Source organism: Sitophilus oryzae, unplaced genomic scaffold (assembly GCF_002938485.1).
Source record: "Sitophilus oryzae breed Bouriz unplaced genomic scaffold, Soryzae_2.0 scaffold_169_pilon_pilon, whole genome shotgun sequence".
Taxonomy (NCBI): Eukaryota; Metazoa; Arthropoda; class Insecta; order Coleoptera; family Curculionidae; genus Sitophilus; species Sitophilus oryzae.
Window position 1 is genome coordinate 1,811,297 of NW_022146390.1, and position 23,894 is coordinate 1,835,190.

General features: G+C 30.8%; 5 protein-coding genes and 1 long non-coding RNA gene across 6 annotated transcripts; 1 reads left to right on the plus strand and 5 right to left on the minus strand.

The window, feature by feature from the left end:
- Window positions 1-2: 2 nt before the first annotated feature.
- Window positions 3-1,107, plus strand: LOC115881128 (cyclin-dependent kinase 2-associated protein 1-like). The gene is made up of 3 exons (XM_030898509.1): window positions 3-52; window positions 105-356; window positions 413-1,107. The coding sequence occupies exons 2-3, from the start codon at window positions 197-199 to the stop codon at window positions 583-585; spliced, it is 333 nt and encodes a 110-aa protein (XP_030754369.1). The 5' UTR covers window positions 3-52; window positions 105-196; the 3' UTR covers window positions 586-1,107.
- LOC115881126 (protein C10) lies at window positions 1,063-2,101 on the minus strand. Its single transcript, XM_030898508.1, has 2 exons — window positions 1,736-2,101; window positions 1,063-1,636 (listed from the first exon to the last, which is right to left on the minus strand). Exon 2 carries the CDS (start codon window positions 1,541-1,543, stop codon window positions 1,166-1,168), a length of 378 nt encoding a protein of 125 aa, XP_030754368.1. The 5' UTR covers window positions 1,544-1,636; window positions 1,736-2,101; the 3' UTR covers window positions 1,063-1,165.
- A 1,323-nt stretch (window positions 2,102-3,424) lies between these two features.
- Window positions 3,425-5,110, minus strand: LOC115881125. Its single transcript, XM_030898507.1, has 4 exons — window positions 4,505-5,110; window positions 4,337-4,438; window positions 3,799-4,240; window positions 3,425-3,737 (listed from the first exon to the last, which is right to left on the minus strand). Exons 1-4 carry the CDS (start codon window positions 4,890-4,892, stop codon window positions 3,644-3,646), a joined length of 1,026 nt encoding a protein of 341 aa, XP_030754367.1. The 5' UTR covers window positions 4,893-5,110; the 3' UTR covers window positions 3,425-3,643.
- A 2,144-nt stretch (window positions 5,111-7,254) lies between these two features.
- LOC115881161 lies at window positions 7,255-7,898 on the minus strand. The gene is made up of 3 exons (XR_004050001.1): window positions 7,744-7,898; window positions 7,486-7,688; window positions 7,255-7,424 (listed from the first exon to the last, which is right to left on the minus strand). It is a non-coding gene; the product is annotated as an uncharacterized LOC115881161 (long non-coding RNA).
- Window positions 7,899-11,614: 3,716 nt separating this feature from the next.
- LOC115881132 (histone H3.3) lies at window positions 11,615-12,993 on the minus strand. The gene is made up of 3 exons (XM_030898516.1): window positions 12,857-12,993; window positions 12,229-12,514; window positions 11,615-12,053 (listed from the first exon to the last, which is right to left on the minus strand). Exons 2-3 carry the CDS (start codon window positions 12,508-12,510, stop codon window positions 11,925-11,927), a joined length of 411 nt encoding a protein of 136 aa, XP_030754376.1. The 5' UTR covers window positions 12,511-12,514; window positions 12,857-12,993; the 3' UTR covers window positions 11,615-11,924.
- A 3,395-nt stretch (window positions 12,994-16,388) lies between these two features.
- Window positions 16,389-23,894, minus strand: LOC115881123 (RING finger protein unkempt). The gene is made up of 10 exons (XM_030898505.1): window positions 23,810-23,894; window positions 23,497-23,706; window positions 22,624-23,046; window positions 22,365-22,567; window positions 22,184-22,308; window positions 21,940-22,123; window positions 21,572-21,676; window positions 21,353-21,481; window positions 21,007-21,295; window positions 16,389-19,015 (listed from the first exon to the last, which is right to left on the minus strand). Exons 1-10 carry the CDS (start codon window positions 23,866-23,868, stop codon window positions 18,544-18,546), a joined length of 2,199 nt encoding a protein of 732 aa, XP_030754365.1. The 5' UTR covers window positions 23,869-23,894; the 3' UTR covers window positions 16,389-18,543.

A 23,894-nucleotide genomic window follows, 5' to 3' on the forward strand; every position in this document is an offset into this window, starting at 1 on the left:
ATAACGGTGATAATTTGTTAAAATTTCTTTTAATTTTTTTTTCATTCAAGTTGTATTACATGTATTTATTTTATAAGTTAAACTCATATTAAACTCCTTTATAGTTTCAGACATTTACTAATATCCATATTCGTTGTTCTATTTATGTAACCGTTATATTAAATTTTCACGAATTGTTATAAGATTGCTAATTAAAATGGACACAGTAGATATTCAAGCAGTAGAATCAAAATTAAGTGATGTGACTGTTACAGCTATACCAATTTCTTCAACAAAAACACAAAATTTAAATAACTCCCAAACTAGTAACAATACGGGTAGTAATACTCCAGTTGGGTTGGCCAGTCCACAAACTGGTAAGTTTCAATAATCTGCCAACCCTTGATTTGTATAATAATTTGCTGATCTTTAGGTTTATCAAAATATGCTCAACTCCTAAATGTAATTGAAGAAATGAGCAGAGAAGTTCGCCCGACTTATGCTGGAAGTCGTAGTTCAGCTGAGAGGTTGAAGAGAAATATTGTTTCTGCACGAATTCTAGTCAGGGAATGTTTGATTGAAACAGAAAAAAGTGCCAGACAGTAAGCAGATTGGACGTGCAAGCTCACTATTTGCACTGTGTTGCATTAAAGAATTATATTAGTACAAATTATTGCCAACATGATCTGTCAAATAGTATTTAAAACTGAAAAGGTGTAAACAGGTAAATGGATATTGTTGTGATAATTTTGAAATAGATTCGTCATTCAAAGTACAAAACAAATAACTAGTGATATATCCATAAATGCTTAGAGCATATTTGATTTTACAAGCCAAATAGTTCAGTACCTGTTTCAGATGGCATTGTTGCTTGGAAAACATTTTTACATATTATGTTGTTAAGTTACCTTGAGATTCACAATATCTCAGTTATTTGTAGATAACCTTAAGATAATGTAAGCTGTTGAAAATGTACACTTCCATTTAAACATTCTTGTGAGTGTAACTCAGGTCAAAGTATTTTCTGAATAATATTTTTGTATTTTAGAATAGTATAGATAATGAAATCCATTTATAAACTATTTTGAAGGAATATATATTAAAATAAACAGTTTTCTTATATAAAAATTGTTTCAATTCATATTATAATAATTGTAGTTATTAAGAGTAGATAAAATCATAGAACCTAATTACTACTAGTTCTGTCTTCGCTAGATTCGTTATTTGTATGAGCTGATACAGGAGGCAAATAATATGACTTGATTATTCCATGCAATCTAGCTACTTCAGTATCTTCTCTCTCCAATGCTCTTAGCATTTGTGAAAATTTTATTACACCTTCCCTGGCTTCAGGATATCCATATTCTTTAATAACATCAATTTGTACTTGCATCACTATGGGAAAAATAAACTGCATCATTTTTAGCATCTCATTGCCAACATTATCTCTAGCTTCATCGATTTTTTGAATGTTCTCTGGCAACTGAAGCTGATCAATGGTCTTTTTTAAAATTTCTATAGCCAAGTCTGATGTAAGACTTGGTAATTGATCCAACTTAGACATATTTTCTATTGTTTAGTTTTCCAAGTTCCTTTAAAGTCACATTCTAATATTCAAGATATTAATATCTATTATAGGCTAACTATTATAGTAAACCTGAAATCAATTTACATAATCCATTGCTTTAATGCAAGAAGTATATAGGATTTATTAGAACCTCTATTTATTGGATAAGCAAGAGAAAATGGCCCTCACCTGTACTTCACGAGATTAGTTATAAGTTATAATAGACATAAACTACTTCCTCATTTTGTAATAGTAATATCCTAAATTGCCCTTTGTTAGATTAAACACACAAAACGCGTAATTAAACATGAATTAAACCAGGATCATTTAAACCACTTTCTTTCAGTAACTGTTTTATAGTTTTATCACGGCATATAAGTTTTTATGTGCCGTGGTTTTATTTTTATAAGTGCCTGACCTTGAAAAGACTGCACAATGCACCCATGCACCCATAGATAAAGATTATAAATACTGAAAACTGCACCATACCAAAGATTACATATTAGGATTGGTGACAATACTGCACTTTTTCAAAGATACTACGCACTTCGTAGATGTTGCCAAATTGTACGTCTATTTCCAATTCTCTACACTCCATACAATTATTTCAATCGTTAGTGTGATCGTTAGTATATTCTGTGTTTCAAAATCTTTTAAAGACACGAAGCATACATTAAAGACACATGCTCACAGAGTGTATTACTGGTTGCCAAAACAAAAAAAAATAAATTTAAAAATCTTAAAGTGGCCTTTAATATTAGTAGATTAATTCTTAACGTATATAAAAAATATACTTCTATACAGGTAACAGAAGAAATACCGTATGATCGAATAAAAACGGCGTCAACGATGGCTATGAAATGAAGATCGCTGACGACGCTGACATTTTATATGTAAAATTATATGGGAAATGTCATCGATCGTCATTTCCAAGCCAACTGGACGCCGTTTTTTTTTCGATCATACGGTATTATGCCTTATTAGTATAAGAAGGATGTCACCAAAAATTATGCGAATATATAAATAAGAAAACCAATAGAAGAGTGTACAGAATTGATGAATGACGATATTCCAATAATGAAGAAAATATGAGTAAAAACGAAATAAAGATATGATGAATTGAAAAAATGGCATGAAAATGGTGGGTAAATAGGGAAAAATGGCATGAAATTAAATAAAGCTATAATTCTATATAATGAAATGATAAAATATATCTTCGAAAAAGTATCAGAAGAATGACACAAAAAAATACAAATATATAAGACTATCAATGAATGAGTTTATAGAATTGACGAATAATGATATTCCAATATGTAATCGGGAGATTAATATATTTAACAGAAATTGATATTTAAAATATAATTCTAACAGGCTTGACAAACAATGTCTTCTCCGGGCCGAAATCAACAATCTCTGACATTCAACTGTTTCCAAAGCCTACTACTCCGCTACTCGCAAACATCAGCGGACACGGGGTGCAGGCACGGCGTGAAAAATGACTGCCTATCATAAGGATCATAGGCGTCGATAACAAATAATAAAGAAAATATGGAATACAAAAATAGTGAAATAGAGGTAGGCCAAAAGCAAGAGAAAAAAGAAGTATGTGATCAAAAAGAGCAGGAATATTGACAAGTTATGCCCAGCCTCCCCTAATAAATATCTAGTCAAAGTATGACTCAACCACATAAAGAAAAATCTTCCAGAGCATCTAAGTTTGCCTCCCTTCATCAGATTTAACTCTTGGGCCTCCAGTCAGTTCCCATCCCAGCTAAGCAGCCTCGTCTCAGGCAACCATTGTCACCCAGAGAGATTATTTATAAATAAGCTGATAGTGACAATAATCTATAGCAATCTAATGCATGGAAACAAATTTACAACTGCCAAATATGTGTATTAAAAAGTAAAAATTTACAAATTTAAAGTTGTCATTTGGTCATACAAAAGTGTATGTCTAGTGAGACCACGTAGAGGCGACAACATTTCCACCGGGATGAGTAGGAGAGGAAAAGATGGATATAGGGAAAGGTTACATTAACATGGAAGATTAGAAAAGGTCTCCTAAGCTATACTAAAAACCTGTGCCTAAACAATACTCTACTTCTTTCGCTTTCTTGGAATGAATTCTTGTTTGACCATTTTCCTTGATTTATTTTCTTGCTCCATTATTAAACTATATTTTCGGACAACCCTTTAAAAAAATACTGCTTAACTCTTAGAACATACACATACATTCAAAACAATCCCATTACCTTTCAAAAGCCTCACCATTTAAGGATAGTATAAAGTTTTTAAAAGTATTAGCAATTTCTGTCCGCTGTCTCAAATTGTAGTCCTCTGTGTCATCTATCGTAAGTAAATCATTGCTGTCCGATCCATTCTCTCTAACAAAATTTTCAGTTTCTTCTTTATGTCCTTTAATGTGTGATGACTTATTCTCCGAAAATAATTTGTTCTTCATTATATTATGTTTTTTCATTAGATATGACACATCTTTCCTATTCAGTATATTTATCCTTTGAAGGTTCTCAGTCTCCGATGTCATTTTTCTAGCATCAGAAATAATTCTCTCTACAGTTACACCACTAGATAATTTTGAAACTATTTGTTTTTTTTCCATCTCTGATAAGTGCTGACTCCTGATGTCTTCTTCATGACCGACATGTGATTTCCAAAATTTTACTGTAGTCTCTCCTACAATACATTTTGTAGTAGTATAAGTATAAACTTCAACTCACTCATAATAGTTTTAAGGTAATAGAATAATAATTTTTAAATTCACTTATTTACCTGTCTGCCAGATTTTAATATTTAAATGAGATGGGCAAACTCCATATATTTTTATTGAACCACCAGCCTTCTCTGTTCGTTTAGAACATTTGCTGATGTATCCTAAGAATAAAAAGAGACTATTTGTGATTGTGTATTTTTACTTCCACTTTACCTGATTTTACCTACCTTCTGAATTACTGCGATTACAATTGTAAGATTTTTCCACATAATCATTAAATTTGTTGGATCTGGCGGATACATAATTTGTCTTAATCTTCTGTTCTTCAAACCACTGTTCATAACTTTCCCTTGTAGCAAAGTTATGCGTTTCTATTTCCAATTTTATTCCATGGTTTATCTTCAAATGTTCTTCCAATATATTGTAACTTCCACAAACTATTTCATTTTCAGTACACAATGGGCAAATAATATGTGATTTTCTAGCATTTGTATTTGGTATTTGGTTATGAAGATTTTTCATATGTCTATTCTTTGCCGAAACACAAGAAAATTCCAAATTACAAAGCAGGCACTTTTTGTTTTGGGTCTGGGACTGTGAAATACGGGCTTCCATGTTTAATTAACAAATTAATAAGTAGTAATAATCAATTCAACAATTTCCCAAAACAGTTAACAAGTGAACTAAATAATGGCTAAATATTAGCAAAATAACGCAGAGACAAATGAAAACCACGAAAAACTAATCCATAGAATAACCAGTTTAGGGGGTGTTAGCTATCAAGTTTGGAGGGTGTGAAATTGTTCTTCTCTGGTGTGAATCACATGTGTGAATCACAGAACACACTAAAGAAGAACGCTAACTCCCATGCATTTTTTAGTTTCAAAACGGTTTCAAATTTGTAAAGAAATCTGTAATCTGTATGTTGAAGTGGCGCCATCTAGCCACCCAGGAAAGTAACAAATGTGGCGGCAAATTTAAATAGATGCAATTTATTTTTAAGCAAGACGTATTGACTTGTTCGCCAGTTAGAGCCAATCAGATTTCTACAAAATAATGTGTAGTCATCTGATTGGTCCCAAATTGGCAAACAAGTCAAATGGTAAAAAACAAGGATTTATATATAAAGGTTAAACCAGGTTAAACTATTGTAAAGTGTTAAATGGTTTGCTTATATCATTTTAAGTGCATAAAAACCTACAATAAATAATTTAATTTAATTTACAGAAAATTATACCATGAAACATTTTACAAACAAATAAAACAACAGATTAAAAAGTATAATATTTATTATAGTACCAGATTTAAGAACACATAACAAATATCGTTATCGAATACAAGAGAAAGTGACGTCCATTTGAAACAATGTTTTATTTACGTGTATTTTTTACATATGGACTTGAACAATTGTGTAATATCACATTGTGGAGTTTATGTACAAAAATATGGAGTTGATCAATTTTTTTTTTGTAAAAATATATGGCGTTGTAAATATTACATTGTTAAAAAATAAAATTCACGAACATTTGGACTTGGTTAGGTTACCTCACCTCACTTTCTCGGATTATTAAATAAAATTGTTAGATAAATCAAAGACCTTTAACTTAAACCTTACCTTTAATAAAGATCTTAAAAATCAAACACAAAACAAAGTTCAAAAAAATTCAAAATACAAAACCACGATTGTAAAATGAAGATTGCAAAAAACACAGCCAAACAACCAGAAAACAGCGAAACGCACATCTCCGTTCAATTGCAAAACACAACTGAAGAGAAAGGAGGAAGCCGGAAACGGAAAACTGATTTGACATACAGAACAATGACAAAACATAATTAATAGGCCTATTTAGGCAACTATAAAGACAATTTTGTACGCAATTGTTAGGCAACTAGAAAAATTAAAATAAAAATACGCCATCTAGCGCCCCAGGAAATTACTACCCCAAAAAAAGATCGTTCAAGGTCGTATATCTCAGTTGACTGGCCCTGGTGTGAATGTGAATCCGGTGGCTGACCTTGAAACGAGTTTTTGCTGCATATAGTCCAAGAATATATGGTGGGTTCATACAGCCAAATAAAATAAAATAAGAATAAAATAAAATAAGATATAAGGAATTCTTATTTGTGTGCGTTCATACAGTCAAATAAAATAAAATAAGAAATATATATTTGCTCATGCGCAGTACGATGAGGCTGGATAAAAGTTAACTTTTACGATTGTTTATAGTAATTTTACTATTTATAGTATATTTATTTATTCGTTGCCTACTATATTATACATTTTACTTATGTGAAATTATAAAATAAATTAAATCCAAACTGAAAATATTTGTAGGTTAGAATTAAGCGTGCGCAAAGCCGTTTTCACATAAAATAAAACAAGAAGTTAAAAGATAAAGACTTCTTATTTTATTTGGCTGTATGAACGCATGTACGGTATCCCATATAACCAACTTTCTTATTTTATTCTTATTTTATTTTATTTGGCTGTATGAACCCACCAATAGTCACAGACATAGAGAAAGTTAATAGTTTAGAGAGTGGTGAATCGCGTGGTAAAATGTTGGGAGATTGCGCTTTTAGCGCCCTCTACTTGGCTACAGGTACGAACTATGAAAGAGCGGGAGATTTAAATTATTATTATACTTATTATTTTTAAGGCAATTAAAACTAAGAGTGCCCTTAACCAAAAACAGTGATATAAATGGAGATACCTACTCAGATTTTATATTATCATGATACTAAAGGATATAAATACACCATTTATAATCCTTTTACACCTTTTTATTCAAAGTCTTACACGCTAATATAAAATTTGACTATCTCCATTTATTTCACTATTTTTGGTTAAGGGCACTCTTAATTTTAATTTTCTTTTTTTTATGGGAAAACGATTAAATGGGAAGAATTGAATGGGAATGGAAAGAATGACCAATTATTGTATTTTGTATTAATTTATAATACCCCTATTCTACTAAATATCTAGCTACATTGTACTTACAGTTAAATAGCTACATAGTACTAGTTATATACATATTTACAGTTTTATGCTGGCTATTATTTCTTTTCATCGTGCTATCAATTGATTCGCTCCGACTTGAGTACTATACCTCGAGATGGCTCCAGGAATTATTTACCTTTACAGGCCTAGAATATGAAGATTCACAGTAGAATTTTTGGTTTTACTGCCTATTCGAAACAAACCTACCCCCCTACATCAAGGGACATACAATTATGCCTTGTTCTCGGCCATGATATTCCTTCCATTCTATATCCAACATCCAACTTAGCACACCTTCTGGTTCACAACAGGGCCTAGACTGGTCGGATGACATTTTAACAGAATAGCCCTTGATATCTCTTTCACACTTTCATTTAATAATTAAATAGGAGGGCTGGATGGTATAATTTCTAGAAAGAATAGCCAGTGAAATAAAAACTTAGGCATGGACATTACCTTTCTTACCTTTGTCTGCTATTTTTTAATAAAAAACAACTGTTTAGTTTGCAGAAAAATAAAATTAACAATCAAAACTTTCTTAAAAAACGATCAAGCCTTGTACTACGCCGCGTGCCGCTTTTTGAACAAACAAACAAAAGAATCAGGTTAGCGGCGTTGCCAATGTCAATTTTCTAAACTACCCAAAAATCTAAATTAAATTCGCCAATTTGGGGAGAAAAATGTCCCGATTCACCAAAAATTCCCCATATGATTATTTTAACAAAAAAAAAATAATTTTAATAAAAATACAATATTTATTATATATGTTAGAGAGATTAAACTGTAAATTACCTCCTTGTTTTTTAATCCCTTCCCTAGTAGTCATTAAATAATTTGAGGTCACTAAATTTTCTTTGAACTGAAGCATTTGCAAAGGGAAGCACAAGTAAAAAGCAGATTATAATTTTTAAGTTGGGAAAGATATATCGTCCCGCTCCGTTTTTAAAGCTAAAAATTTTACGCCATTTTCAATCAGCAATAAAATGTTGAAACTCCCCTTATTTTCGCCCCCTATTGCTAAAATCCCCACAAAACTCCCAATCGGCTCCGGATTCCCCAAAATTTGGGGAATTCCCCACAAATTGGCAACGCTGGAGGTTAGCATGTGTTCTTTCTGAATATGCTAAGACTAACGGACTAGTGTCGAAACACAGATAGCTAGATGGACGTATTTCGGCACTTGCGTCGATGCGCTACAGGTACATTTGCCTGCGCGTCGTATGTCTTCTGGCAGTCTTTTAATTTTTCTGTTTGTCTATGGTCACAGCAGTGCCTTCTATTAAAAGATCAGCCTACGGGCGAGATTTATGACGTCACGCTAGTTAGATATAACGGATTAATAAATATGTTGTAGAATACATGGAAAACATAATTATTCCTCAGATTTTTGGTTTGTATTTTCAAAATGATATAGTTTAAATGAAATATACATAATATACAGTTAATAACTACAACATATATACCTATTTATAGTAATAAATACTTTGGCAAATAAACTATGAACCATACAAATGCAGCAAATGTTTTACAATGTACAAATAATGTATAGGTACATAAGATAATGGGTAAAATGTAAATATATTTTAAATTTTGGGGTTTGAAAATCGATCTAATTTAACAAAAACATTTAATATCTACTAATAGTGATGTATTATTATTTGCATTCACAAAATTTATATGTATATTTTGCAAGTATCAATGTTCGAAAAATTATATTTACAAATAATACAATATTATCTAAAAAAGGCGTCAGCGATGGCTATGAAATGAAGATCGCTGGCATTTTTATATGTTAAATTATTCTAAAATTTTTGATTTTCTTGGGATTTTAGGTTCGGGAAAAACGCTGATTAAGTTTTCATTTGGGTTTTCATTATTTTTATTTGGTTTAAAAAAACGTTTCGGCTAACTATAGCCTTCACAGTGTTGTGTCATATGAGAAAAATAGTGTCGAATATAATCCAAAAAATTACATATACAATATAATTCACACCTCATAATGTTTACTGCAATTAATAAACTAATATAAACTTATCAAAAGACGACCACATATTTTTTAAAATTATTATTCTTAACACTAAAATTATCTACATTGACTATGGAGTACGCAGTAAACATTATGTGCGTGGTGTGAATATTTTATATGCAATTTTTTGGATTATATTCGACACTATTTTTTTCATATGACACAACACTGATGGAGGCTATAATGTTAGCCAAACCGTTTTTTTTTAAACCAAATAAAAATAATGAAAAAACAAATGAAAAATCAATCAGCGTTTTTCCCGAACCTAAATTCGAAGAAAATCAAAAAATTTAGAATATTTAGAATCAAGGTTCAAGAATATCAAATTTTCCAAGATTGTAAAATTCTAGTTAATTATTTTATGTGTACAGTTATTTAGGGAATGTCATCGATGTTTATTTCCAAGCCAACTAGACGCCGATTTTTTCGATGATACGGTATAATTCTTACGTAAAATGTAAATAACATTAGACCAATTAAAACAAAGAAATATGAATTTCTTAGTATTTTTAGTAACACCTTTATTCTTAAAACTTAATTTTGTATTATGCAAATATACCAATTTTATTGTTATTTTATTCATATTGTATTCAGCCATCACTTAAATATTTGATATTAATTTGGTATTATAAATAATCAATACTATTCATTAAAAATTACTGAACAAATATATGTTATGCTTAACATACATTATATATTATCAAACAAAACACATTCTTCTTTTAAACTGTATCAGTCTTGTCTTTACAAAAATCTTTTTTAAAATTTGAACTCAAAATAATAATCTTTTTTCATGATCTCTAATACACATATTCTTTATTTTTCCCTAGATCATAATACCTACTTACGTGTTTGAATCTATCGAAGCTGAACCAGCAACACTTGGAGTGGAGATTCCACAATATGAATAAAATAAACATAATTGTCCAGTTTTCATTAATACCATCATGGGAGAATATTATTTTTAAATTTATTAAAGATATTTTCAATAAAATTCTCTTGATTTATAACTCGTACCCACTTTTCTTGCTCTTCCGGACACTTTAGGCTGCCTAGTATAATAACTATCCTTAGTAACTATCCTTTCCACCAGAAACACAACAAAGATGAGGCATAGCACCAATAACACACTCCACTTAAGCTTTATTGATGAATTGTTAGAGTCTTAAAAAACACACACAAAAATCACGATAAGTAAAAATGTATGGGCACTTTTAGGTTAAATCACTTGCACAACGTGTAAATTTTTAAAATTTCTATTTTTTATGCGAAACCGAGAGTGACCATATATCTGGTAGTAGTTTATGTCACTTCAACACCAAAATAATTAGTTTTTTGCACTACAATAATAAATAATACCAAAAATCAAAGAGTTAAAACCAAAAATCAACCGACAAAATATGAAACGGAATCTAACCCAATATCTAAGTATGTACAGCTGATGAAGTAAACAAAAGTCCGCCCCCAGGCTGATCTTTTAATAGAAGGCACTGCTTCCATTTTCAGAAAAATCGCCGATCAAAGATATAACACCATTTTCTTGCATCTAAAAAATGTAAAAACAGTGTTTATTTACTACCTATTTTTCATATACATGGGACATACCTACTGCTGCAGAAACGTCATTTTCTCCAGGATTCTTCATGTAATATATATTATATATACTTTATTACCATTATATTTATAAATTTCAGCCGAAATATTAAATTGAACTTCCAAAACGAAACTAAACGGAATGAATTAAAATGGCGTCGAATATTTTCGAATTTGTTCTAGAACAAATCTGAAGTTGTCTCTGAAACTGAAATCTGTCAATTCTAAACTGTGAAGTTAGACAATAGTTAGACAAAAACAATGCTGTCCTTGTCTAGGCGGCCATACTTGTCGTGAGGAGAATGACAGGAATGACACTAATGACTGTTTCCAATTTTCCTATTTCACTGTCACCCCCCTGGTCACAGATACATGACAGATACTACGCATGTGTACATCGTCGATGTTGCCAGATTGTAGGCTATTTCGGAATTATTTTTAGTAGAAAACAAACTGTGCTTTTTTGTCAATATATACCCTCTGATATACCTTATGATCGAAAAAACGGCGTCCATTGTCATTAACCATATTAAATGACCAAAGACATAAACCATAGAGAAATAATAAACCAACAATCTCCATAAACATCGCAAACATAATAGAGAAACATAAGTTTCTCTATGTTTACAAAAGACGTTATGGAGTGAATGTGAATATAACAAAGAAATACTAATCATCTAAAAGTAATATTGACTTCAAAAATTAAAACACAATAAATTAGTAGTCTGGAATATATTTAAAAATAATTACGACAAAAGACCTTATTTCTAAATAATAATTGTCTAGTTTAAACTTAAGACTACACTAAATTTACCAAAAAAAAAACAAGAATTTTGTCACTATAAAAACGTCAAGATGAAAACTTGTAATGTTATGAACACATTTTTATTATTATTTATGTTAAACGGTTAAAATATAAACATAATGAATTCTGAACGAAAATCTAGAAAGAAAACAGAAAAAATATATGACTATATGAACATGACAACACTACTATGATTTTAGTACAATGAAACTTAAAACTAACTTATGCTCGTTCTCCACGGATTCGGCGGGCCAACTGGATATCTTTGGGCATAATGGTTACCCGCTTGGCGTGGATAGCACACAAGTTGGTGTCTTCAAACAAACCAACGAGGTAGGCTTCACTAGCTTCCTGCAATTTATATAACATGATATTGACATAAAAACAAAGTTCACATCAGTGGTTTTAATTTTCCCGCCAAAATATATAGCGTTCGGCAACCAGTGAGCATGCGCACAACCGTATCCCCAAAACACAAATTTGCTGTAATTTTAATTTGTAAAAAAATGAAAAATAAATATCTCACCTGAAGAGCCCCAATAGCTGCAGACTGGAAACGAAGATCCGTCTTGAAATCTTGAGCGATTTCTCTTACCAAACGTTGGAAAGGCAGTTTACGGATGAGCAATTCGGTAGACTTCTGGTATCTACGGATTTCACGAAGAGCCACTGTACCAGGGCGGTAACGATGGGGCTTCTTAACTCCACCAGTGGACGGAGCAGATTTTCTTGCGGCTTTTGTAGCCAACTGTTTACGAGGAGCTTTTCCTCCTGTAGATTTACGGGCAGTTTGCTTTGTACGAGCCATTTCTCTAAAAAAATATTTAATTATAAATTTTGCACTACTCCAATAACACGAGTGGGTAACGTGTCCATTATAATTCCTCAACAAGAACCAACATTTTCAAATATATTGGAACATTATTAACGGTAGCACGAGTGAAAAAAATGTATTATTTTACACAAAAGCAGAATAACACATATGACTAAGTGAAATACAAAATGGCGGCACAAACAATGAAATGTAACTTAGAAATTTTGCTTTTAACTGATTTATTTTTACAAATTACATCGATACAATTAATACAAACCGTAAAGTGAACTATATAGAATGTGATTCCATATAAATTTGATCAAGAAAATCGAAATCTTACCTATTATTTCTTTAAAAATGCGGGAACACGTCAGTAACGCTTTCTATGCAGAGAACAGTCAGAAACAGAATGATGACGAAACTCGAAACCGCGAAAGTGACGCTCGTTTCTGTATTCTTATTGGCGGTCAGTGAAGAGAGAACAATTCTATTGGTTGTTGGAAAAGTGACGTCAATTGGAAATCCAGTTGCCTATTTAAATGGAGGGTCTTTTAAATATCTTTTAATTTTAATAAAATTTTATCTTTATCTATATCATGTTATAATAATAATTATCTTATGTATAATATATAACACTATTTGGATATTAAATAGAGAGTTAATCAGAATGGGGTATAATCATAATCAAAGAGGGGTAAAAAATCTAATAAAAAACTTTGGTAAAAAATGGTGATGTACGTTAGCAGTGGCGGATATACGGGTGTTTTATTTTAAACAGTGTCGTACGTTATATTTTTTTCTAAATGTATATTAATAGAATATTTAAAAACATTTTTCTAGATCTATACATACCTTATAATTTCTAAGATGGTGTAACACTTCTAGATACTATTTTCACCCCAAAAAATAAAATTACATAATGAATTAAAATATTTATTTGTAAAGGTAAATAAATATAAAATAAGCAAAGAAAGGTACATTATTATTTCTACTTCAAAACGACACATACATTTTGTTTCTTACAGTAAAGAACACTTTATTTAAAAATACTTTCCATTTTAAAATTCTATCCACAACTATGTATTGCCAAAATACTCTACATATATTTTTAAAGATATAAATTTTAAATGTTTGTACTGAAATAACATTTAGTATGAGAATATATTTAAGCAAAGAATGAAAGTAATGCTCTTTTATACAGAATTCCATTTGGTCACATACGCCACATTATGTATAGTAAATTTATATTTTATTTTTTAGAAAAGTTAAATAAAAATACCTAGTGAAAATTTCTAATTTAATAATTTTTAAAATACATTGTAATTACGGTACCTATTACAATTATTTAGTTTAAACGACTATGAAAAATACAATAGATGTCTAAAGATAAATAAAGGATTGTTTGGCATTAATATCTAAATGTTGTAAGCCAAAAAAACTGATCTTACACAATCTTATTGCGATTTGTTTCGTCAAATGTTGCAATGAAAATCGTGGTGGTTTTTGACGGGCACTGATATGAAATGACAGAAAGATGCCTATTTTCTTAAAATTCAAATTTCACGTTTAAAGAGCAACCTGTATATTCACTTTGGCTTGTAAGAAAATTATCCAGGATTCCGCGCACAACCAATCCTTTCTACAGTTTTTTTGACTCGAAAAAACAAATGCTAACATCTAAAATGTCTCTGTAACTATAGGCCCACTACGATTTCATATTTTTAATAAGATTTATGATAATCAAAAATTAAATGTTAAATATTTCAAAAGAAAATTTACTCAATAATAACAATAGAAATAATGAAACGGAGTCATTTGCTCATTTTACTTATAATAAGAATCTATATAACGCAAAATTTTCCAGTAAGCTTTCAGTGCCCGGTTTTTTTGGCAGGTCCATTTATAATGAAAATTTCTTTTGTTACTAGCCTATACTGGTGGCACTGACAGTAAAATTTCTCTTAAATACTAAAATCACACGAAACAGCCTTTACGCAACCGAGGACAGAATGCTTATTGGAAAATTTCAAGAAAACATATAACCTATATCACAATCACACATCGAAAATACCGTTTCGGCAAATGACCCGAAAAATCAGATAAAACTTCCAAGTTTGTTTAAATATAAAGTAAGTACTGTGTCAGAAAGTCCTCATTAAATTGATCTTTTTGTCTAAATAGTTTAATATAATCTTAAAATTTTGAGACAAATTATTATTTGCATAAAATGCAGAAAATATAGTCTATAAAAATAACAATTTAATTCTGTCAAGTTTGACATTTTTCAAAATATAACTCATATCTATAATTTTTCCATATCAATTTCAAGACACTTTTATGCCTTTTCTTTTAAAGACTGCCAGAAAGTTTACAAGAAACAATATTATTGATGAATGAGTTTGTCTTTATGAAGTAACCATAATCAATAATAGTAGTATAATAAATATTATTTATAATATTATTTATTATAATATTATAATTATAATAAAATAAAAATGTTAATTATTAGCCTACCGACTATGTTACAAGGGCATATAGAAAACAAAATTTTGAAATAAAAAAATGTTAGGTAAAGTTCTTCTATTATCTAGATAAATATATAAACAAGGATAATAGTAAAGATTAAACAATAAGAATAATGTCTAATACAATTAGATATTATTCTGGTTGTATTTACTTGTCATTTCAGCAAAAAAAAGTCTTAAAAATCTTCCAAAAATGTTCCAAAAATAGTAGAGCTAGCAACGTTTTCGAGAAAGTATTTTAAAACGTCTGTCTCTTTGATATATCTTTTACTATGCTCTCTGGAACAGCAGCCTGGCTGCCGATACCCGTCGCGTTCACTACTGCGCATCGGAAGAAGATCCTATATTTTTTTATTAATTTTATCCTATAAATTCTAGTATTCAATATAAATCGAACATGTCTCCATAGCGCAGTGCGTAGAGTTCCCACCACGAACCGATGATTCAGAGTTCGAATCCGGGCCAGGGCAAAGACTTTTTTATTTTATTTTCGCTTATATTCTGATAGTAAAGTATTAAATAATTCTGGTAATTTAAAAAAAAAACAAATATTTAATACTTTACTATCAGAATATAAACGAAAATAAAATAAAAAAGTGTTTGCCCTGATCCGGATTCGAACTCTGAATACTCGGTTCGTGGTCGGAAACTCTACGCACTGCGCTATGGAGACATGTTCGATTTATATTCAATACTGGAATTTAAACGATTAATAAAAATATAGGATCTCCTTTCAATGCGCAGTAGGGAACGCAACGTTTACCGGCAGCCAGACGGGCCGCATGCTGTTCTAGAGAGCATAGTAAAAGATCTATCAAAGAGCCAGACGTCTTAAAATACTTGTTTTACCGACGTTGCTAGCTCGCGTACTATAACAAAAAGGAACGTTTTGACATATGGCAGCAATTTAGGCCGTTTTAGAGTCAGCAGTAGCTTCTACAACTCGCAATTTTCTTGATGGAAGTTCAAAAACAGCTGATCCCTTCTTGCAGCTGCAAGGACTTGCAGAAAAAACATCTCGCGCGATTTCTATTGCAATCAAAGAGCAACTTAATTCATAATTTCATAATAAAACATATTAAATTCAAAATAATAAATTCAACTATGCTATGCTATAATATTATGTAAAAAAATTCCCTAGAATTACAATATATTTAGGAATAATATTAATTAAATTTAGCTTCAAATTCTTCAATCATACAAGAAAATACAATTTTGTATTTAAAAAAATGCGAAAAAATATATTTTTCAAAATTCCTTGTATATTTTATAAAAATTGGTATCTTTGTAGAGATAAAGTCGAATTTTAAACAACGATTTCTCACTGACTTTTTTATTTTTCATAGCATTTTTGTAAATAAATATCATGCCAGCTGAAACATGAGCTAGGTGCATATTATTTTATATGCATATAGGTCATGGTATATTATACATTTTATTAGAGTTTTTCACTCAGTTTTTACATTATTTTGCTGAAAAACTCAATAATTATCTCATGATGTGAACTTTTTGGCGCATCTGTATAAAAGGAAACTGAACGTAAAAAAATATAATTTTATAAATCACACTTTCCTTTCTGATATATCTGAAAATTTTGAGAAACAATGCATCATTTTCTGCGGTTAAATAATGTGACAAAAAGATCAAATAATTAATTAGCAAAAATACACCAACTGTGGAGGACTTTATGAACAACCTTGTATATTAACCCAGGCAAAACGTAATTTTTTCAAACCATGTTTCAAATAGATATTTTTTTATATACAATATATTTACTTTTTAACGGTACTAGAGAGACCTGGAATGTATGCAATAAAAATAATTTTAAAAGGAAATTTTAAATGATTCCTCATTTATAAAGTGAAAAATAAAACCAAATCAGTCAAATATATACAGATTTCAGCGTTGCTGCACTTCTATAAAATACGATTGAAAAACCTTTTAGGTTTCAATTTTTTAAGTTACTTTTCTTTGTTCTCATTTATTAAAATAAAAATTTATTTTCTATTCTATTGATATGTGAAAGTGCAGCAAAAAAAAAACAAAGAAAAAGTCCCTAATAGTCTAATTAAATGTATGTGTGTAATAATCCACATTAAAAATTGCTTTGATTAGGTATTTAACATCTACCTTAATTTTAGAATCTAAATATTCTTTTGTGGTTTGAATTTTATAGCCTTATATTACTTTAATAATTAGTATATACACTGACGAAACGCATATTCAAAAAACAGTATTTTACGTCCATCTTTAACATGGATCATTCAAGTCATTTATTCTGCCACAATTCCTTGGTCTCGAAACAGAAAAATATACCAATTACTTACACTTGTAGCTAAGTAATAGACGACTCTATTAATTGTCATAGAAATTTGCTTCAATAAAGAAAAATATAAAGAGTTAACACTATTTGCTTAATAAATTTGTTAAATATCTGCAATCGGTCTTACTGGTTATCGATTTTCAATTTGTTTTAGTAGTTCATTTGTACCACATATTAATACCATATTGTTTCTTAGGTTATATAACTTAACGCATATACCACTAGATTATAAGGTTTGTCATATATCTGGGTCATCATAGAATGTAACTCTTGCATCTTTGTGCATCTTTTAACTCAACCACAAGGACTATACAGAGGCGACTCGTCAATTTTCGGTTTGTCATATTTTTAGGCATAATCAGGCTAATGTTTTGTCTAAAATTTTTATTATTACGGAACACGGTTCCTCAAATATATTTGTCATTACTGTTACTAAGTTAACCAGCATAAAAAGGCTGGTATTTCTGGTTCGTTTGTCAATTATATGTCATTCAATCTTTTTTTCTTGCAAAAAAACTTGAACGGTTTGACAGACTAAACAGCTCATTTACAAATTACTTTTAGACTTTAAACTCAGTTGATAAGATGAAACAAGCATGAAATATAAGTTCTGTAATAAGATGTATGATATATTTTAAACCAGGGCGCAAAAAAACACCAATAGGACAGAAGCTTGGTTGGCTTGGAAATCAATATTGAGAACATTTCCCACATATAATTTTACATATAAAAAAGACAGGGATGTTTATTTCATAGCCATCGCCGACGCCGTTTTTTTGTATTTCCCACTTTGTCCTCTGTAATCATATTTGTAATGGTATTTTACATTGTATTGTATTTGATTTATTAAATTCAGTAAAAAATAAAGATTTACAATAAAAAAAACATTTCTATGAGTGTATTTAATGTCCATAAAATTCTAGACATTCTTTTCAGCTCACAGGTGAGTTTAGTTGTCAAATTATGTGACTTTAAGGTCAAAACATTTGGGAGACTTACTTCAAAGGAGCCGATGCTTATCGTCGCTTCTGTATACTTTGGTAACAAATTGTCATAATGTATTCTTTTGCTTCAAGATATCTAGTATACATGTTAATTTATATAACCCAAGTATACTTTAAAAAAGCTGTCGAAAATGTTCAATCAGTAAGACCGGTTACATACCTAATGTCAAATTATTCACATATTACTAACTAGATTATTTGGAGTTTGACAGTAGGGGCATTCGGTCTGAGTGTTCGCGCATGTATCGCACAACACAAAGTGATTACAATTCAACGTTACAGTCCTATTTCTTTCTTCGCATACCATACATTTAGATGCCGTTTCCCTATACAACACTTTTTCTATTTCCTCTAGGTCTTGCCTAATTTGGGCGTGCAAAGTCTTTAACACGCTAAGAGACAATTTACTTAATTCGGACACTTTCGTTATTCTTCTTATATGCGGACCCTCTTGCAATTGGTCGTATTCTTGTTTTAGCGTGGTGTATTGACTAACAGTGTCCTGAAATTTATTTTCTAATTGTTTGAACTTGCGGTTAGATTCTTCAGTCTCTCGTTGCCAGGCGTCGCAAGCCGACCGCGCCTGTTGCAAACGGTCTTCCCAATTGTTTAGTTGCAGTCTAGCTTGGGTAAGCTCATCTCGTAACCTAGAACAAACAAAATATTTGATTCGCCTCTTTTGTAGAGGGAAAAGTAGCACAAATTGCTAAATATAGTCGGTCCAAAGGGTCAGGGAGGATATGGACAAACAAAATCCAAAAAATGACAGAAAATACAATTTACCTGTGAAGTAAAATGACATATCCAACTGTCATGGATTCTCTCATTGGACAGACAAGTATAATAATTAGTATAAAGGTGCGTTCACATCGGCTGTGCCGCTCCGCGCCACGCCGGCCGCGCAAAGCATTTTTATAACATGTAGTTTGGAAGTGTATTTTTTTTAGCGCGTACAAAAGTATATGTTAAAAAAATTATTTGTATCTAATTTTACTATCCAGCAATGTTGTCAAAAACTAAAAATGTTAATTATTAGCCTACCGACTATGTTGCAAGGGCCTATAGAAAACAAAATTTTGAAATAAAAAAATGTTAGGATAAAGTTCTTCTATTATCTAGATAAATATATAAACAAGGATAATAGTAAAGTTTAAACAACAAGAATACTGTCTAATACAATTAGATATTATTCTGGTTGTATTTACTTGTCATTTCAGCAAAAAAGTCTTAAAAATCTTCCAAAAATATAAAAAAAATTATATTTTTTTAAATACCCTAGGTATTTATAAAACTTGGTACAAACAATACAATTTTGAACTTTCCTCTTTGACTATTTTCTATAACGTCACCTAACGCTTCTTTTGGTATACCGGGTGTTTCTCAAAAGTGACTCACCCCTATAACTTTTTATTTTTTCAGATTAAAACGAGATTTAGTATGTTAGTATATTATATGACATAAATTAGGATTGATTGACGTATTCAATTGTTTTATGTCACTTCTTTTACCGGAAATGACTACAATTTTTGATTTTTAAATGGCACTATATTTTTTTTACTTTGTTTGATAGAAAATGACACTGAATAGACATATCATTTGTGAAATTTTGATATTTTCGCTTAAAAATCGCATTTTAAATTTCAATCTAGAGTGCCATGACTGTGTTAAAAACACTAACTTTTAATCAAGGAGCCTTCGAAAAATTCGTTGCTCTTCTAATGTTTTTCGTGTCTTGTTCTGATCGGTTAAAAATGCCCAAATCGTATTTTTAATCATATCTCAAGTTTTTTTAAATGGAACAAGGGTGGCTCATAAGCATATTTGGAAAATATATTTTTTTACGAATAATTTGGTACCACAGACTTGGTATTTCGAATCAAATTGTCGTTATGAACCGCATGTTCAAAACAAATTCAAATAAACTACATACATATATGCGAAAATGCCAAAAGTTTACATATGATATGTCATTCTATTCAGAGTGTCATTTTCTATCAAATACAGTAAAAATACTGATGGTGGCATTTAAAAAACAAAAGTTGTAGTTATTTCCGTTGCAACAGGAAGTGACTGAAATCAACTGAATATGTCAATCAGTCCTGATTTATATCATATACTAACGTACCAAAACTCGTTTTTTAATCCGAAAAAATTCAAGTTATAGGAGTGAGCTACTTTTGAGAAACACCCGTTATATTATGTAAAAAATATTTATGTATTTGTTGCAAACATTTTGGGACACCCTCTCGATCAACATTAAGTTTTTAGTTATAGGGAATGATAAATCAAATGCATATAAACGTTGTTTTGAAAATGCATAGATATGTTTTCCACATTTTGTGTAAACTTTTTGGTCCACACTGTATACATTTATAACTTTTGGTCCACATTAAAAATTCTGTTTCCTAAAACTAACAGTTCTGTTTTTTTGAGGACATTATTAGTAATAAGTCTTTACTACCCTTTTAAATTAGAAACAAATATACATTGTAGTGTTTTTGTTGATATTATATTTGTAGGTGTTATGTCTGAAGTCTGACGATATACAATTCACTTAAAAAAAAAACAATTTACTAATTGATAAATACTCTGCATACAAAAACAATTTTTATCTAACATTATTATTTGAAGAACTTACCTTACAACTTCCAAGTTATTACTCATATTCGGAGACATACTAAAGTTATTATGATTCCTAGAATTTGACGGTGATATGCTTTGCGTTTGAAAGTCGAAAAACCCAGAAAAACTATTTATTTTCGAAGCGCTACTACTCAGTTGCATTTGACTGTGATTGAGAAAATCCATATGATCGGGATGCGAAAATCGAGCAGCAGATAGAAATGGCGCCATCGGGCTACTGCCAGGGCTGAAACTCGTCAAACCTCTTGAGGCTGAACTGGGAATATTTACCGGAGCTGAGCTGCCTAAAAATACAGAACGGAATTTAAGTCAGCTATTAATATGCTCACCCAACGATTTACCTAATAAACCTGATGAAGTTAAACCAACAGAAATTGAACTAGGAACCGTGGGAGAATCAGTGTCCAATTCCCTATCCAATGCGCCTGTAAGATTCAGGTCATCTAAATTTAGCTCATCTAACGCATTACCTGAAATAAATACATTTTTTATAACTACAATAAAAACTTGACCTGCATTTATGTTAAATTTATTTAAAAATAAATAAATTTCAATCTCACCTACTACACTTTCGACAGTATCATTTCCTGTACTGAAAAATGGACCTCCTAGACTACTGTATGCAAAACAAAGTGTTTGTTTCCTTTGTTCCCTTTCAATTGGATCTAAAAATAGTATTTCATAAAAATTTAAAAATTATACTTCAACCTTTGGAATGTGATCTTGAAAGAATTAATATTATTTATTAAATAAACTTCAAATAAAGAACTACTATTGTGTTAAAGAAAAAAAAAATGAAGTTATGAGGTAATTATTATGCAAAAATAGAAAATAATACTGCAGCCTAAACAATTGTTGCTAAAGAGCAACAGTTGCAAGCCTAAATACTCAGAACCTTTAATTAAAGAGATTGTTAAATAACGCTTACCTAAATTAGGATCTTTTTCAATTGCTAATAACTTATTGGTAAGTTCTAAACCTAGTGTAGAGTGTCTTTGAAAAGGTAAACTTTTATGCGTTAATTGTGCTCCTGGAGCTTTATTACTGCTACAGCTATTCGAACCTATTGATGATGTTGATGAAGCTGATTCACTAACTTCACTACTGCCATTCTAAAATTGAACATTTACTACTGCGTAAAATATGTTTCTTACTAATATATCCAAACTTACTGAACTTTCACTACTCTTCTCCTTTATTTTAATATCAGAATTTGAGGAAGGAAGAACATTTGATAATATTTCTCCTAGATTTGTGCCTGACGCATCAGCTGAATCGCGCGATACTCCCAATTCTTCTGCAACAATATAATGACATTTTTAAATTAAGATCTAAAAAGAGTCGATTACTTACGTTCAACATGGGCAAAAGCACAAAATACTCCTCTTGGACAATAACCAGATTGCTGCACATCATTACATTTAGTACTTTTGTATATTTCTGGATGAAACTGTTGCTCTGTTCTAGTGTGACAATACGAGCACATATCTCCAGCATCACAATTACCTGGTTCTCCCCATTCTTCACCATGTTTTACATTTGGACATGGTGTTGATCTATTATTGAAGAAAATACTAAATTTAAAGACTATGAAGATGATCCATTATCTTACCTATATTTAAATTTCCTAGGACTCCTCCTTTTATCTTTACTATTGTGATATTGTGGACATGCATAGCCTTGTCTGCACAATCTAGGAGGTCTTTTGCAGGGTTCTGTTTTGTAATTTGATAAAACATAATTTGTGTCTTGCCACTTGGGATCTTCGTTCATTAAATTTCTTTCTTTGTCTAGGGCATTAGGGCCATTTGAAGTACCACTACCATCAGCTTCTGCTGCTTCTAAGGCTTGTATTTCTTTAATATCATAAACGGGAGGTCTATGATCATGACTACCATGAGCAAATGCACAATGTAATCCATTTTTTACACAGTATCCTCTAGAATCAGTGTCATGAACACACATACATGTTTTATAATACCTTAAGTGATATCTTCTTTCTGTATCTCCTGCAGTTCTATGAAGAAAGGGACAACTAAAAAATAAACAGTATTTTGTATTTTTAAATGGCTATCAACCAACATGACATTAAATAAAATAAGTATAATTAAAATTTCTTTGAAGAATGTAAGAGAATAAAAAAACAACAACCTATTATACAATACATGATGTGACTTCTAGGTCTCAATGTAAATATAGTTATCAAAGATCATGGTGGGTTTGTTATTGTTGATGAAGGAGAATGTTTTTATTTGTATTGAAAGTTTGGTTATGAGATGGCAACAGATGATAAAAAGATGGCCATTATTATGAAATAGAAGGCCTATTTAGCCAAAAATCCACCTGTTGGGGACGCTATTTACATTCAGGATATGATTTGTATCCGAGTACAAATTATTCTAATTTTTTTAATGCGCCCCAAAAAATTGTCACACCCACCATAAACTAAAGTGACAGATTCATCTAACCAAAAAAATATACTTACTCGTCTCCATCGGGACAAATGCCTGTTGTTTCATCGTATTTCGTACAATAATTGTCTGCACTATAATTAAACGTTCCATCCCTACGTCTTACAGGTCTCCTGCGTCTTTGATTCATAAAATGCCAATGAAAACAGGTGAAGGGACGATGCTGTGTACATTTGTGTTGTAGGAATAGCGGGCATTGCTCGACGCGAAATTCTTTCAAGTATCTGGAAAACAACCATACATTTCATCATGATAGGCGTATATAACTACACAGGACCGAATACGGAATGCGTCATAACGTGAAAAATGCACTAAAAATACACTTACGAGTAATGATTTGGCTTTTCCGTCTGAGCTGTCAACAAAGGTTTAGACTCTGACGGCATTTTGTAATCACTGGCACGCAACGAAT